Here is a 17,229-nt window from a genome sequence, read left to right on the forward strand (position 1 = left end):
TTTGTTACCATATTTGTTTTATATACCACTTTTTCTTAGGTATGGAGCTCCGCTATAAAGTTAAATTAATACTGCGTAATTCTAAAAAAAAATTCGTCACCAGCAGAGTCGTCACATTTCTGTCTTCTAGCTACCTTATTTTTCAGATTTCCCCCTCAATTCTACATATTTTTTATGGGCCGTCCACACTAACACGGATTCGTTTGGATCCGTATGCTTTTTGATACGTTTAGGCCTTCCGTCCACACAAACACGAATCCGGATACTTTTGAAAACGCCGTCGAAAGTGAATCAAAATAAATCCGTATACTTTGGTCCGTAGTGTGGTAGAATCCGTATCAAAATGAAAACGATGGCGTCATATCGCAGGCGTGCGCTGCTTTGAGCACGCGCATATCATATAAATGACGTCACCCAGTAGCTTTCAGCGTTTTCAAACGTTTGAATCCGTGTTAGTGTGGACGGCTGGATCCAGGCGAACACGCTGCGAAAACGATAGTGTGGACGCGAATCAAGTGATGCGTTTTCGGCGAAACAAATCCGGATACTTTTGTATCTGTGTTAATGTGGACGACCCCTTAGTCGTCTTGTGACGTCTTCCAGGTATCTTCAGTGGTGGCGTAAGCTGCTGAGAAAGGCCGACCAGTGGCAGGTTCGAGATTCTCCCAATACTCGCGATTTGCCCTAAAACAACATAAAAAAAAACTAAATAAAGCAAGCAATGAGAAATTTTGGAAACAAATGGAGGCCTCATAAAGACGAGGATACCAGTCTAAAAAAGTGTCCAAATTAGATCCAACACACCACCACTATAATAATCGAAAGGCGACACGAATATTATGGACATTAATGTAAATGATGGTAATTGAGTCTGCTATTTTAATAAAATTCAACCTTTCTCAGCAAGTTTTCACACCATCTGACCTTCGAGCAATTTGAGGCTCCGCGTGATGTACTAGGGCCTTCCCCCACAGACAACTCTTGTCACTGCCCGGTGGAAATCGACCTCGTTCTTTCGCCAGCTGTGAAATCAGGATATGTGCATATCAAACGAAAGGAAAGCAGAACCGATCAGACAAGTAAAAGAAAACCCTCGGGCTCCAGGGTAAAAAGTTTTCCTATTAGCAAAGGCCTATTTTCTTTGTGTTATTGTAAAATGTGAGGACAAGAGCGCCACAGAAACGAGACTATAAAATATATATTTCGCGTCTCAAGTGCGCTTTCGTCCCCAATGCTATGAACCCTTAACTTTCAGTAGATAGCTTCGTAGTGCCCTTACGAACAAGATGACTTTCTATTTTATCTTACGAGTTTTGAGCCTCATTGTTGAAAAAATGTTACACACCAATAATGACCACCTCCTCAGGTAGTGCCCTGATGTGACAGGGATACCCACTTCTTCAGCTAGTGCCCTGATGTGACAGGGATACCCACCTCTTCAGGTAGTGCCCTGATGTGACAGGGATACCCACCTCTTCAGCTAGTGCCCTGATGTGACAGGGACACCCACCTCTTCATCTAGTGCCCTGATGTGACAGGGATACCCACCTCTTCAGCTAGAGCCCTGATGTGACAGGGATACCCACCTCTTCAGCTAGTGCCCTGATGTGACAGGGATACCCACCTCTTCATCTAGTGCCCTGATGTGACAGGGATACCCACCTCTTCAGCTAGTGCCCTGATGTGACAGGGATACCCACCTCCTCAGCTAGTGCCCTGATGTGACAGGGATACCCACCTCCTCAGCTAGTGCCCTGATGTGACAGGGATACCCACCTCTTCAGCTAGTGCCCTGATGTGACAGGGATACCCACCTCTTCAGCTAGTGCCCTGATGTGACAGGGATACCCACCTCTTCATCTAGTGCCCTGATGTGACAGGGATACCCACCTCTTCAGCTAGAGCCCTGATGTGACAGGGATACCCACGTCTTCAGCTAGTGCCCTGATGTGACAGGGATACCCACGTCTTCTGCTAGTGGCCTGATGTGACAGGGATACCCACCTCTTCATCTAGTGCCCTGATGTGACAGGGATACCCACCTCCTCAGCTAGTGCCCTAATGTGACAGGGATACCTACCTCTTCAGCTAGTGCCCTGATGTGACAGGAATACCCACCTCTTCAGCTAGTGCCCTGATGTGACAGGGATACCCACCTCTTCAGTTAGTGCCCTGATGTGACAGGGATACCCACCTCTTTAGCTAGTGGCCTGATGTGACAGGGATACCTACCTCTTCAGTTAGTGCCCTGATGTGACAGGGATACCCACCTCTTCAGCTAGTGCCCTGATGTGACAGGGATACCCACCTCTTCAGTTAGTGCCCTGATGTGACAGGGATACCCACCTCTTCCGTTAGTGCCCTGATGTGACAGGGATACCCACGTCTTCTGCTAGTGGCCTGATGTGACAGGGATACCCACCTCTTCATCTAGTGCCCTGATGTGACAGGGATACCCACCTCTTCAGCTAGTGCCCTGATGTGACAGGGATACCCACCTCTTCAGGTAGTGCCCTGATGTGACAGGGATACCCACCTCCTCAGCTAGTGCCCTAATGTGACAGGGATACCTACCTCTTCAGCTACTGCCCTGATGTGGTAGGGTTCAAATCCGCAGCAACCTCCTATGTATCGAACACCCATATTGTATGCTTTTCGCGCAAATTTATGAGCTTCAATTCTTGTCATTAGCCTTGGCTCAAGTGCTGAACAAATAAACAGAAAAAAGAACACCTACTAACCAAGTTAAATCAAAAGATAAGGTAGGATCAGTTTGTGGCTCAAGGAATATTAAAAATCAGCCAACTTTGTATCACTGTTACTGGAATATGTTATGATAGCTTTATCCCAAGTTATTTATAAATAATTCGTCTAATGCCTTTTAGCAGACCCATAGCCTGGGGGTGTTTGCAAGAACCACCCCACTCGACTAGAAGGTCCATTCTAATGAAGGAAAATTGAGTACCACTTCGAGTTAGGGCGAGCTAGCTAAGAGAAACTGGGTAAACCACTTAAAATCCTTGCTACGGGCATGTCTAGCATGCATATTCTGTAACCCTTGTATTCCAAAATCACCCTCTGATAATGGCGACAAGATAACAACTGATTTTTCACTATATTGTTGACAAAATAAATAGGGGTTACTTGCCAGGCCTTTGGCCACGGTCAGTATTTTCAAGACTTTGGTCAAGGTATTTCACGATACGGACCGACCTTAACCCGGTAAATAATTTTTTTTTCTAGCCCCAGAGATCCATTCTTGGACCTAGGGCAGATATAGGAATCTAATCTGACGCTCTATTAGCCAATCAGAATGCAGGATTCGTTACTGTGACTGCTATAAAAAGGCGTACCTAGTGGGTTTTCTGGGATACTAGTGAAGCCCGATGGACCAGCGTCAGGGACCCAATATCCAACAGGCTGCACCATCCAGTGAGTTTTCAGCCCTTCCCTTTGGATGGCCTCTTGCATCAGGGCAATAGTATCCAGGCTCCGCTCTGGGTCGAATCGGCAATTCACTCCTATAATATCTGCACCTGAAAACAAATTTTAGTCATGACTTAATTTTATAATTTGGAGTGTTTTATTTTTTTATTACAAAAGAATGTCAATTTAATTCTTTCCCGATCCTTATTATCTTGTTCCCTTTCAACAAAAAACCTCTTTTTTCAAAATATCACCATTAGGGGTATCCTGGGGGTATCCCGCCATAGGCATTACAAAATATCGCCATCAGGGGTATCCTGCCATAGCCATTACTAAATATCACCATCAGGGGTATCCTAGGGGTATCCCGCCATAGCCATTACTAAATATCGCCATCAGGGGTATTCTGGGGTATCCCGCCATAGTCATTACTAAATATCGCCATCAGGGGTATTCTAGGGGTTTCCCGTCATAGCCATTACCAAATATCACCATCAGGGGTATCCTAGGGGTATCCGCCATAGCCATTACTAAATATCACCATCAGGGGTATCCTAGGGGTGTCCCCCCATAGCCATTACCAAATATCACCATCAGGGGTATCCTAGGGGTATCCGCCATAGCCATTACTAAATATCGCCATCAGGGGTATCCTAGGGGTAACCCCCCATAGCCATTACCAAATATCACCATCAGGGGTATCCTAGGGGTATACCGTCATAGCCATTACTAAATATCACCATAAGGGGTATCCTAGGGGTATCCCCCCATAGCCATTACTAAATATCACCATCAGGGGTATCCTAGGGGTATCCCGTCATAGCCATTACCAAATATCACCATCAGGGGTATCCTAGGGGTATCCCCCCATTGCCATTACTAAATATCACCATCAGGGGTATCCTAGGGGTATCCCGTCATAGCCATTACTAAATATCACCATCAGGGGTATCCTAGGGGTATCCGCCATAGCCATTACTAAATATCACCATCAGGGGTATCCTAGGGGTATCCCGCCATAGCCATTACTAAATATCACCATCAGGGGTATTCTAGGGGTATCCTGTCATAGCCATTACCAAATATCGCCATCAGGGGTATCCTAGGGGTATCCCGTCATAGCCATTACCAAATATCGCCATCAGGGGTATCCCGTCATAGCCATTACTAAATATCACCATCAGGGGTATCCTAGGGGTATCCCACCATAGCCATTACAAACCTTACCACTTAGTGCCAAACCTCCCTTTCAGTGGCTAGGAGTTTAAAAAAGGTGGTTTAATTCATGAAAACTACATACAAAAAATAAACAAGTCTTTCAAGCCCTAAGCTGTCTTCCATTGATGACAATCCTCATTTTGCTGGCAGATCAGCCTTTTCTTCTAGCAATCTCCATAACGTATCTCGCCATCACAATGATTTTATCTTGGATAACTGCACAACTATTACTGGGCCATTTGGTCCTTCGGGACCAACTAACTTTCGCAATATCCCATTACTAGAGCTATCACCAATCAACCATACCTGCACGAACCAATCTCAAAGCACACTCTCCTGGCAGCACGCCATGACGATCACCCTCACGACTTATTGCCAGGGAAACTGCCGTGGGCATCCCACTTTCCTTTATCACCTCAACCATCCATTCAGCCTCTTGGACATGTGAGATGTACTTTAGAAAGTATGAAAATAGCTGTTAGCTCATGGAATTTTTTTTATAAACAAATTCTGTGCTGCCATTGCTGGATTCTGCAAAACAATGTTTGTACACATGCCTGACTTACATCTATATATATTTATGATAAGGGAAACAAACTCCTCCGAATCCAAGGATGCTGCCACCTCATCCACACAGGTGAAGGGGAGTTCAGCATCTGATGTGTTATAGGGTATTTCAAAATTCAGAATGGAACTCTCATATAGGATCCCATTCAAGGGCTTTTTCTAAGTGAGAGATAGGGCTCGGAATCATCCATTTTGAAATGTGTGATGGAAACCCACACCTTTTGCTAAAACACACACTTTATTCTGCACAGCCCAAGGCCATAATAACCGCAAAACTACAGTTTTCTTACGAAGGACACAGTGGTGTTGAGGCTACAGTTTGTTTTCGAAAACCTTATTGGGAAGAAGTGATTTCGCAAAATAAAACCCAAGAACAAGTGCAGTCATGCATCAGCCCTGCTAAACACTCCCAACACAGGGCTCCCAATATGGACAATAAAAAGTGAAGGAAAGTATTTGGGGCACATTCTTTTCCTCCAACTCTCAAAGGGAGGTTGGGGTTATTAATATAAATGGTGAAAAATAAATTTATTAGCCCCATGACATGGGTTGCTTAACCTTATGTTTAACGTGAATGTTCCCACAGGTAACTGACGAATGAACATAACTTTGCAAGTCTGCTTTGATCATGACAAAAGATTTAATGGTAGAATGATCTTGCTAAAGTTAGAATAGTAATCATTTTCAGACACTATTACCTCAGCAATGATAAGATCCATCCCTGTGTCCACAAAGATTTGAACCTGATCTCGGAATCTCTGCTGTATTTCCTCTTTTGAGGCAAGGCCCTTTCTGAAGAGAGATCCTGTCTCACACAGGGATCCTGACGCAAGGGCAAACTCTCCTTCACCAGAAACCCCTTTGGCAAGCAAACTACCAGCATGGCTTATCTCATTCCACTTAAAGAAAAAAAAAAAAGAAATATTCGATAGATAGATAGATAGGTTTATTCAAAAACTTTGCAACCCGAAGGTTGAATTACGTTATGTTACAATAGTCAAATACTTTAAAAATCTAAAAATCTAAAATATGAATCTAAAATTACAGGCTTGATCAAATCTATACTGCGTTGATTAAATATCTAGTCGTAAAATTTAGTGGAGGCATTGAACATTAAAAAACTTTTTGCAAAACGTTGCGTGTTGGCTTTGATGGCAAAGACCCTCCTCTTCCTAATATTAATTCTAGAGTTCTGCTGAGGGAGCTGCCTATGTAGTTTGTGGTTTGGACTGGCCATGACTTCGCTAAAGAGTTTGTTTGTTGCGACCTCACGTCTTTCATGTAGTGTTGTGATATTAGAGGCAAGTAATGCCTGTGCATAAGAGTCGTCTGGAAATATTATTCTAAGCGCACGCTTTTGACATGACTCCAAATCTGCTGCTAGGTACTTGGGCAAACTATTATGAAATAGCGCGCATGCGTACTCTGTACATGGTCTAATGCAAGTTAGATAAAATAGAATGAGCTCCTTTGGTTTTACGTTTGCGCGCTTAAGCTGGCGTAGAAAGTAAAGACGCTTATTTACCTTTTTGATAACTTCATCTACGTGGGCGTTCCACTTTAGGTCACTCGAAAAGGTTACGCCTAAGATCTTAGCTTGTGAAACGCATTCCAGCTCAGTATTGTTAACATATATTCATACCTCTACGTCCTTTTACTGAGTATTAGGCATTCTAAATTTTTTTTCTCACTTTTAAAACTACATTATATTCCATAACTACACAACACTGTACTATACAGTACTACACTATAATATCTATAACTACACTATACTATAACTATAATACATTAACAACAAGCAATACTAGACTAATAACTAACAATAATAGCTAGTGGCAGCAAACCTTGTGTTGAACCATATGATATAAAATATGATAATTGTCATTGTGGGAGGGGGTGGGGTAAAAAAAACCTGTCTGTGATTATCATCCAAAAATGTTTATATTTCCTTTTGTAAAATTCCAATTCTAATGGGACAGCCTTACCTCTGCCCCCCCCCCCTCTTGTACCTCACATCAGTTAAATTTCAGATAATTAAAATACTTAAATAGTTATCATTCAAATCTTGAGAGCAATTGCAAGTACAGTTGTCTTAACAACACCCATATTAGGGGCATCCCTGCTCAAACAGAAAAACAAGTCCATGACTAAACAATAAGTCCCCCAGGAAAAGAACACCCTTTTGTCATGCTAATACTGAAGTTGAAAGCACCAACAAACATAGTGATGTAGGTTATGTGCAATTATGCGACCAACTCTTTTAATTCATCATGTCAAATGAAATGGTTTCGTGGTGTTAATTTTATGGCCATGTATGAAAAAAAGTAATTTGTTAAGTGTCTGATTCTAGAATCTTATCATTAAGAAGCTTATCATTAGGAATTCTACATGATATTGATGCTCAATTAAGCTCTGTATTATCCTGGTATCCCCCGGGCTAGCTCCTCCCTTTAGAAACTCCCACCATGAATGCTAGATGTTTTTTTCCCGAGGGTGTCCATTACAGCAAGAGGTAACTTGCATATTGCTTACATTTTCAATGTCCTTGAAAGTTTTACCTATTTCTCTGCCAATTGCACCATTAGTAAAATACCTTATAACTGTAACCAGCTGAAACAAGGGGTTTATCTTGCATAGCAAAAGTGAAAGCCTGTATGACATCTGCACCGGCCCTCAGAAATTCACGATGAAGCTGCTGGACTAAAACACACTTTTCAACAAGTGCCATACTTGGCTATATAGGCAAATGGCTATGACTATTCTAATTAATGGTATCCCTTTTAGCAGCCATTCAGATAGAATTATTGCTATGGGAATGCTCACTCAATCTTTTCTCATTCACTCTTTTCACTCTTTTGTCTATGTTGTCTAAATTACCTTTTAAGCAGAGCTAAAGCAAGGTGTCTTTAGCAGCATTTTGGGCATCCTCGGAAACCCAGGGGTATTTTCCTAAGCGTTAGAGGAAAATACCCCTGGGTTTCTGAGGATGCATTTTGGGTATAGGGGGCTGTTTACCTATATACAGTCATTTGACAAAAGGTTTGTTGAGGCAACATTTGTAATAACCTGCCACATTTGTTATAACCGCCGCATGTGTAATAAGGTAGGCCACATTTGTAATACACTATCCGATATCTCATGAAAGAAACATCGTACGACAACCAAACTTGGTAGGTGTCATGTACAGGTGTCTGGGGGGGGGGGGGGTGCAACCAAATGGTCATGTGATATGTACTTTTGACGTAATCGATAGAAATATAAACATAAAAAATATGTCATGATAGACACATCGTCAGGCTGTCAAACAAGCAAGATGTCACGCTAGAGTCAATAAGGTGAGACAGAATGGCCATGTGATGTATGACGTCATCGACGACAACATTGAAATATTGATATCTCAAGTTGAAACATCGCCAGATATCCAAACTCAGAGGATATCATGTAGCTTAGGTAGGTGTTAAGGCAGATCAAAGAGATAGATCACGTAATGTGCGACTTCATTGTTAGCGTCACAAGCAGTCATAAATCTTTGAAAAATATCAGCAAAAAATAATCAAAGTTCTGGTTTGGAGCTCTGCTTTTAGGCAGTACCTTAAGTTATCTGATAAACAAGAAGAATTTGATTTTTCTAAGAGACAAGGAAGACGTAGCGACAGAATTAATCAAAATGATCGATTATTCAAACTCAAATCGATAAGGCAAACATCAAGGATCATATCTTATCCCGTAAAAGAAAGACTAATATGCTCTCGACAACAAAATGCATATTAACTCACATCATGGTAAAAACAAGGGGCAATTATGATAATTAATAATAATCAGCTATTATTCTCACAATCAATGTGCTCACAACAGTAATAGTAATTACAAATATTTCTTAATAAAGTAACAATCACTTTAACTCAATAATTATAAAACGCACGCCTTATCATGTTATAAGAATGATAGCAGGTGATTACAATGATATGAGTGTCCATCTGTCATTACATACGTGCCCATCTATCTCGGGCAAAAAGCTATTTTTAGACACACACGCAAGGCATCACAATGCACTTCCTTCTAGAAAAAAAAACTAAGCCTTTGAGCTCGACTTACTGTGTGGTGGATCTTAAAATAATATTTTTTTTGCCCAAAAGATGGGCGCGTATATATCGGGGTTCCACTGTATCAATAACATAAATTACTCTCAGTTTGGTTGCCTTGATAAGCTCAGTTCTTGAGATATTATTTCTTTTTCTTTGACGACGTCATTGATGATGTCACATATCACGTGATCATTTTGTTGACACTGCCTTGACACTAGCAGTGGTAACATCATAATGTTTCCTTCATGAGATATGGATATATTTGTTTTTTTTATTGCATCATCAATGATGTCACATATCCGTGACCATCTCGTTCACCCCCCTTGATATACCTACATGACACCTATCAAATTTGGTTGTCATATGTGCTTCTTTCATGGGATATGCATATTTTTGTGTTTGGTGATGTATTTGATTATGTCACATATCTTGTGACCATCTGGTTGCACCCTCTTGACACCTACATGACACCTACCAAGTTTGGCTGTCGTACGATGTTTCTTTTTTGAGATATCAGATAGTTTATTACAAATGTGGCCTAACTTATTACAAATGTGGTGGTTATAACAAATGTGACAGGTTATAACAAATGTGGCCTAACTTATTACAAATGTTGCGGTTATAACAAATGTGACAGGTTATTACAAATGTGGCCTCAACAAGCCACCACTACACCATCTAAGTCTAAAGTTATGCAGTCGGTAATATTTGCAGCTAAGCGCTTCAGTGGTTTTTACCCATGCTTACATGCGGGCTTGTCGCAAAGCCGGTTGATGACAACCTTTTGTCAAACGACTGCATGTAGTAGATCATTTTCATTTAGTAGCTTCTCCTTGGAGTCTACGACAACGCACACACAAGATTTCAGTGCAAGCTACCTAATATTGCTGTTGTTGTCCTTCTGCTGTAGTAAATCTTTAATTTCTCTTTTAATTTGTCTTTCATTTCAGAGAACCCCCAGTTGAGTTGGGGTGTTTATCTCAACCTCCCCATTGCTGTTGACCTACAAGATCCATCATCTAAGTCTGTTGTGTAAGGAGAAAGGGTATCTACCTGCTTCTGGGTTCTCCATTACACACTCAGGAGTCCACACCCCAGCCTTCACATAGCCACGCCTTTCAAGTGCATATGTCATTCCTCCATCACCAATTATCACCTCTTCATTATTGAGCCTTTCCAGAATTCCTCGCTATTGGACAAAGTAAATCAATACTTATACCAATACAGCATGTGAAAGAGATGTGATTTTTCCCGAAAGAAAAAAAAAGAAACAGTGGTGCCAGCAATGTTGGCTGATATTGGTCCTTTGCACAGGGCTTTTCACCCCTTGCTGCAATTTTCAATACTTCTGTGAACAAAAATTTCCATCTGCTAAACCCCTTTCTGATGCACGTCATTCAAACTAATGTAAAGAATTTCCAACTGCTAAACCCTTTTCGGACTTGCGTCATTAAAACTAATGAATTCCTCAACCCAACATAAACCACTGACACTGTTTTGTGTTTGGCATAAGAGAAGTTTATTATAAAATCACTACAAACTGATAAATGAAAAACTAAAATAATAATAATAAACCTCTCTGCCACCCTTCACACAAAGCCCAGGGTGGGAGGGCGGGAAAAATATGAGCTTGATATATAAACGTTGAAAAGAACAAAGAATTATAGAGTGAAGCTGTGAACGTGTGCTAGCAATCAAGACTAGAGATAACTGAAATACAATATGCTGGCTTGAGCAATTAATCCCTTTAAGCTAGGTGCCCAAAGGGGGGTAGAATAACATCTGGTGCTTTGAAACCAATTCACTTCTGGTCAATGAAAATGGCCCAAGGATTTTGAATGACAGAAGCCTAAATGCAATTTAGCAGTTGGAAGTTGCACCAATACACAACATTGAGATAAAAACAAAGGCACACACAGCTATATATCGTATTGTAAATTAAAATGCCCCAATGATTTTGAATGACAGAAGCCTGGGTTGGTTCTCATGCTAAACAATATTGCTATTCTCACTACTTACGTAATTGGAATGTCACAGGGTAATCTAGAGTTATCCAATAAGATAGTCCCTAGGGATGTGGATACCCACGTGAACCTGGGATATATAATGATAATGTCCTGACTCATTCTGGGTCAGTTTGCTGAGACTGCAGACAGTAGGAGAAAGGAGCCCCAACCACCTCCCCTGGTGACGGTGCACACACTCTAGCATACATTCATCGCTACCCTTTTGCCATAGCCAGGAGTGGGTGCTTCCCATAACTTAGTATACCCGTGGCGTGACAATAGGGAGTGGTGAGGATATGTAACTACCCTCATCGCTACCCTTTTGCCATAGCCAGGATCGGGTGCTTCCCATAACTTAGTTTACCCGTGGCATGACAATAGGGAGTGGTGAGGATATGTAACTACCCTCATCGCTACCCTTTTGCCATAGCCAGGAGCGGGTGCTTCCCATAACTTAGTATACCCGTGGCATGACAATAGGGAGTGGTGAGGATATGTAACTACCCTCATCGCTACCCTTTTGCCATAGCCAGGATCGGGTGCTTCCCATAACTTAGTTTACCCGTGGCATGACAATAGGGAGTGGTGAGGATATGTAACTACCCTCATCGCTACCCTTTTGCCATAGCCAGGAGCGGGTGCTTCCCATAACTTAGTATACCCGTGGCATGACAATAGGGAGTGGTGAGGATATGTAACTACCCTCATCGCTACCCTTTTGCCATAGCCAGGAGCGGGTGCTTCCCATAACTTAGTTTACCCGTGGCATGACAATAGGGAGTGGTGAGGATATGTAACTACCCTCATCGCTACCCTTTTGCCATAGCCAGGAGCGGGTGCTTCCCATAACTTAGTATACCTGTGGCATGACAATAGGGAGTGGTGAGGATATGTAACTATATCTAGCCAAGGAGGTTGGTAAAATTATGATTTGGCTGTGAAAAAATGACATCACACTTTTTTTTACATAGATATAAAGAACATTTCCAAAATCCTTCCTGGAAAAGGTGGTTAAATTTAAGGTTTTTGAGACGTTTTAAAGCCTAATTTGGATTCAACAAAATGATGGTTTTACACAACATATAAATCTATTTCAACCACCTGCGGTGGTTCATGTGTAGCGTATAAATGGCTGTTTAATCCTTGTATCTGAAAGATCTTTGAATGTTCATTAGAATGTAAACAAGAATTCCACAGCTTTTAAAGTTCTTAAAACCTTTCATTTAAATCAATCTAGCTAAAACAAAGCATAGATCAACTTTCATATTCCGAAAAGGGAACTGAATTTGATTAAAATTTGAATTTTCTATAGATCTTTGAAAATTTTCCTGGCCGCGCAAAAGAAGATTGAATCGAGTGAATAATTCCAAGTTTTGGTGGGAAAATCTTAAACAACGTATTTTCCTTAAATCCGTTAAAATTCAGAGACGGCAATACCACAAAATATTGGGGAATTGTTTTTTTATAGCAATGCTACCCACAATAAAGCTGTTTTCTCATGGTTGACATCTCAATCTACGTCACAAATCACTGGACCCGGGCCTTTCACTTCACGGCCTTTTTACAGAAGGTTGACCAAAATACTTCAATATTACAGATTTGAGTTATTCGCACAAACGCGTGTTTTATATGGTCCATAAGAACCACATATCATTTGGAAGATGAAAATATAAAGAATTGACAAAGTCTATCAACTCTGAGAGGTTATATGGATACTTGATACCCACGAAGAACTGCGAATTACAAAACACAGATTCTCAAAGTATACACAACATAGAGATACTGTAAAAACAAAGGCACACTCGGCTAATATCAAGAAGTTTATTTAGCGGTGACCAATAAATTCCTTTGCTGAGTGCAGTAAAATGGTTTGTGACACGACAATTAAAACATGAAAGAAATCGATTGGTTTAGAACGGTTTATTGACTACATGTTAGGTCGCGCAACAATATATTCGGCTATAATCTAGTTTATTAGACATATTATATAAATGTGCTTTTTAATTAATGCAACATTATCTCAAGTGGTTTCAGTGAAGCGTGAGTACTCGCCAACATGGTGAAATCACGAAATATTACCACCAGGATTTCACCGCTTTCCCTAGGGGAATTTTGGAGAATTTTGGAATGTGTTATTTTTCAGTATCTTTGGAACATTTTGTACGCAAAAAATGGCACCGGCCTAAAAGAAAAAAAAAGAAAACAAAGAGAAGAAAACAAAGCGTACATAGAGTTATAGGTATACTTAATTACTGCGAAATTCTAAAAAGGTGAACAATCATAATCATAAAAGTAGCTTTTAAAAATTATCAGCGGTGACAAATAAGCTAAGTCGGATCTATAACCATGAAAAGTAAAAAAAACTCTCTTATCTGGTCTATTTATCAGTCCGGTTCGCGGGTAATGATTTGCATTATCGATACAAGATAAATAGCGTATGACTTACTTTTACGGCCATAACTGTTACTTGACGGCAGTGATGTTGAGAGTGATTTGCCTGGAGGCCAGCAGTCAAGATCTTACCTATGTGACCTACGTGGGCTCTGGGGACGGGATTGCGGGCCAGGCGTAAGAATACACAGGTATCCCACGCTTTTGGGAGTGATATAGGAAAACAACAAAGTCCTAATTTTTCAAACGCTTGGAGATCGTTCGTCTCACTTTTTCTCATCAAGGTAACGATCTCCGAGCATCTAAAAATCAATCTCAACTTCAATTATTCAATTACGGTATCTTATTATTTTAGACTTTTATTTTGTTCACAAAAATGTAGGAGAAAACCGGACGGCCTCTGTGTGCTGGTGTGAGCCGGACCTTGTGGTCTGCGTCGACAGATATAAATAAGATTTAAAAAAAGAAAGAGTAGGCCATAATTATAAGTATGGGCAATCAACTATAAGTGTCACGGCGTTTCACTGGATCAGGCTATTTGGTGGGGTGTTGCAGCCCGGAAGCTATAGGGGTGTGATGGGAGGGATGCACTTTTGACACTTTTATTTAGTTCTGAACTTCTTAAGGCCAATTATAGATGCTGATTTGTTGAAATTTGTCCACAAACCAACAAGCAAGGCCTGTGACAAGGGAAGAGGTCATTATATTTATTATATTCTTTGATGTCCTCTATCAGGTGTCAGGTGGTCTAGAGGTTAGTCTAGCAAGAACATGTAATAGTAGCAGAACAAAACTTGTTTTTTCATTCTTTAGCATTCGCTCGATTGCTTCTCGTCAGAGCAGTCATCTAAGTTTACGAATGATAGCGTTTTAAGATGGGTAGTACTGACTTCTCTTGGCTGTCTTCGTTGAGCTTTTCTTGCCGCCAACAGGTCCCTTTGTTCCTGGCGATGCCATCGCGATAGCTGCGAAATGTTTGTCATGATATTTGAGTAAAATTGCTCAACAACCTCTCGCAATTCGGCGTGTGTTTCGCGCTTTAATTTGATGGCTCTGTTATTTTCCCAGCTTTCCACTGCAAAGTACACAAAGGTTTTCAGTTATACAGTAATGCTCCAAATAACCTGTATTATATGTTAGATCGCAAGATCACGTACCATGTACAATATGCCAAACCATACAATAAACCAAATGATTACAATATACCAAACGATACAGTATATGATAAGAATATACCAAATGAGGCCCGTACCCAGGATTTTTCTTGGGGGTGCGAAATCCGAAAAAGTGGACCAATTTTCTCCTGGGGAGATTATTATCGAATTTGGCTACAAAAAAGTTTGACTTAAAGATTTATGAGATACCAGAGTGATATAGAATGTCTTTTTTTTTATAATTCGCTTATGCTTTATAATTTTTTTCTACAAATAGCAAGTGTATCGCGAACCGAAAGTGGACTATCGGGCGTTGTGTGTGTGTGTGTGTGTGTGGGGGAAGGGGGGGGGGGGGGGGATGCGAACCCCCTAGGTACGGACCTGCAAATTAAACCACCAAAAGATAACAATGTACCAAACGATAGCACACTGGAAAAGCAACGCCGCTGCAGACACTGTAGCATAGCGTGATGACTTTAACAAATTTCATCCTGAATATAAATAATTGAAAGACACGTGCAATGATATTCACAAGACCAGCGCTGTAACACGACGGAGGATACAAGGTAACCAGTCAAATGCCAAAATAGTGTGGCGGAGCCGAGCATTGTTTGCCCTGTTTGAACTATAGTAGAGGTCAATGGGGTGTTACCTTTATTGGTTATTATGTTTCTTCGTCTCTTATGCCAGAGGAAATGCCACGCCAAGCCGAGAAAGGTTAGAAAGGCGAGGAGACTACCTGAAGATAACAGAGAATTCCTGAACATTGAAGCCCCAGAGTCAAACAAGCCTGTCGACTTGGTTTCAGCAACGCTCTTGAATGGCACCTAAAACAGATTTGAGACCATAATTTCTATCAAGCCTTGCAAGGGCTAGAATCTATAATAAAATACTATTTGGAAATGCATTGTACCTAGGGTGTTTTTTTTATACAACAGACTTCGTTCCTTCCAGAGTAAGGGCATTCTAAGCTTGACTTTGTGGTACTCTAGTTTTGTTTCTATGAATTTATGTTCTTATGAAGAAAGTTTAACTATCGCGGGCTGGATCGGGCTGATATCCACCCTTTTAGAATACAATCTGTAAGGCTTAAAAGGCATATGTCGACCCAAACCAATCCGTCGAACCGAACTTGAACCGGATCAATGCAATAACTGGTGCGTGTCAAAGACGAGCTTATTTCCAACTATTTTTTCATTTACATGAATCTTATTCGGTTCAAGTATAATACAAGAACCACACCCGACACCAATTCACCGCAAACGTTGTATGTATCTATTTTTAAAACAACAGGTTCGACTGAATTATGTTCAAATTCGCTTCGACGTATGCCTTTAGCCTAAAAGATTTTATCATTGTTTTGTATCATATAACAAATAAAGCCCTTAACTCATGTCCGGTCCTTCTTCTTCATCTTGGACCCGTCCCTGGACACCAGACCCGCCCCTGGACACCAGACCCGCCCCTGGACACCAGACCCGCCCCTGGACACCAGACCCGCCCCTGGACACCTGACCCGCCCCTGGACACCGGACCCGCCCCTGGACACCGGACCCGCCCCTGGACACCAGACCCGCCCCTGGACACCGGACCCGCCCCTGGACACCAGACCCGCCCCTGGACACCAGACCCGCCCCTGGACACCAGACCCGCCCCTGGACACCAGACCCGCCCCTGGACACCGGACCCGCCCCTGGACACCAGACCCGCCCCTGGACACCGGACACGTCCCTGGACACCAGACACGCCCCTGGACACCAGACCCGCCCCTGGACACCAGACCCGCCCCTGGACACCAGACCCGCCCCTGACACCAGACCCGCCCCTGACACCAGACCCGCCCCTGGACACCAGACCCGCCCCTGGACACCAGACCCGCCCCTGGACACCAGACACGCCCCTGGACACCAGACCCGCCCCTGGATACCGTCCCTGGACTTCGTTTTTCTGATTTCGTTTTTCTGATTTCGTACCTTAACTTTAGAAGTGCTAGTTTCCACAAGTCTCGAGATCTTCGCCGAGTTGTAAAGCATGTAGTTTTTGAACTCGTCTTGTAGGAAGACGGCCTGGCCAGAGAGCACGAGTCCATAGCCAAACGATCTCTCCAACACCCTGTCCACGCGAATCTGGCCACTTGAGAGCATGGCCTTGTAAGAACCGACCACGTATGTGTCCACAAGCGCTCCTTTCACTTCCCCCCTTAGTAAGGCTTGGTGGATCTCTTCTAGATTTGCGTAGCCGTGAACTGAAAACGTTAAAACGTGACAGTTTGTTTCGACGCATGTTTGTACCAGTTTGTACCAACGGTCAGGTAAATCAGTAAACCTCAGCTACTATCACCATTATCATTTGTTGTAGGTAAATATGATATATATATATTTT

General features: G+C 42.0%; 2 protein-coding genes across 2 annotated transcripts in view; both read right to left on the reverse strand.

The window, feature by feature from the left end:
• On the reverse strand, positions 1-13,973 carry LOC5521086 (S-methylmethionine--homocysteine S-methyltransferase BHMT2). Its single transcript, XM_001640843.3, has 9 exons — positions 13,749-13,973; positions 10,350-10,485; positions 7,805-7,911; positions 5,910-6,110; positions 4,951-5,098; positions 3,354-3,536; positions 2,575-2,705; positions 925-1,022; positions 1-684 (listed from the first exon to the last, which is right to left on the reverse strand). The coding sequence occupies exons 1-9, from the start codon at positions 13,971-13,973 to the stop codon at positions 579-581; spliced, it is 1,335 nt and encodes a 444-aa protein (XP_001640893.3). The 3' UTR covers positions 1-578.
• LOC5521005 overlaps positions 13,208-17,229 on the reverse strand; it is a 21,664-nt gene continuing 17,642 nt past the window's right edge. The window contains exons 19-21 of the mRNA XM_048730602.1: positions 16,821-17,092; positions 15,500-15,674; positions 13,208-14,768 (exon numbers count right to left, since the gene is read on the reverse strand). Coding sequence (XP_048586559.1) covers positions 14,503-14,768; positions 15,500-15,674; positions 16,821-17,092 — 713 coding nt within the window. The 3' untranslated portion in view covers positions 13,208-14,502. The remainder of the gene's footprint in view (positions 14,769-15,499; positions 15,675-16,820; positions 17,093-17,229) is intronic.

Source organism: Nematostella vectensis, chromosome 1 (assembly GCF_932526225.1).
Source record: "Nematostella vectensis chromosome 1, jaNemVect1.1, whole genome shotgun sequence".
Classification (NCBI taxonomy): Eukaryota; Metazoa; Cnidaria; class Anthozoa; order Actiniaria; family Edwardsiidae; genus Nematostella; species Nematostella vectensis.

What these genes read in the sequence shown, in the direction of transcription:
- LOC5521086 (XM_001640843.3), bottom strand. Translation starts at nt 13,973, where the DNA reads ATGAGAAAAAGTGAGACGAACGATCTCCAAGCGTTTGAAAAATTAGGA. An exon ending in AATGGAGAACCCAGAAGCAG is followed by an intron (nt 7,912 to 10,349) that starts GTAGATACCCTT and finishes AGTGTGTTTTAG; the next exon opens with TCCAGCAGCTTCATCGTGAA. An exon ending in CAGCTGGTTACAGTTATAAG is followed by an intron (nt 6,111 to 7,804) that starts GTATTTTACTAA and finishes TTTTTCTTTAAG; the next exon opens with TGGAATGAGATAAGCCATGC.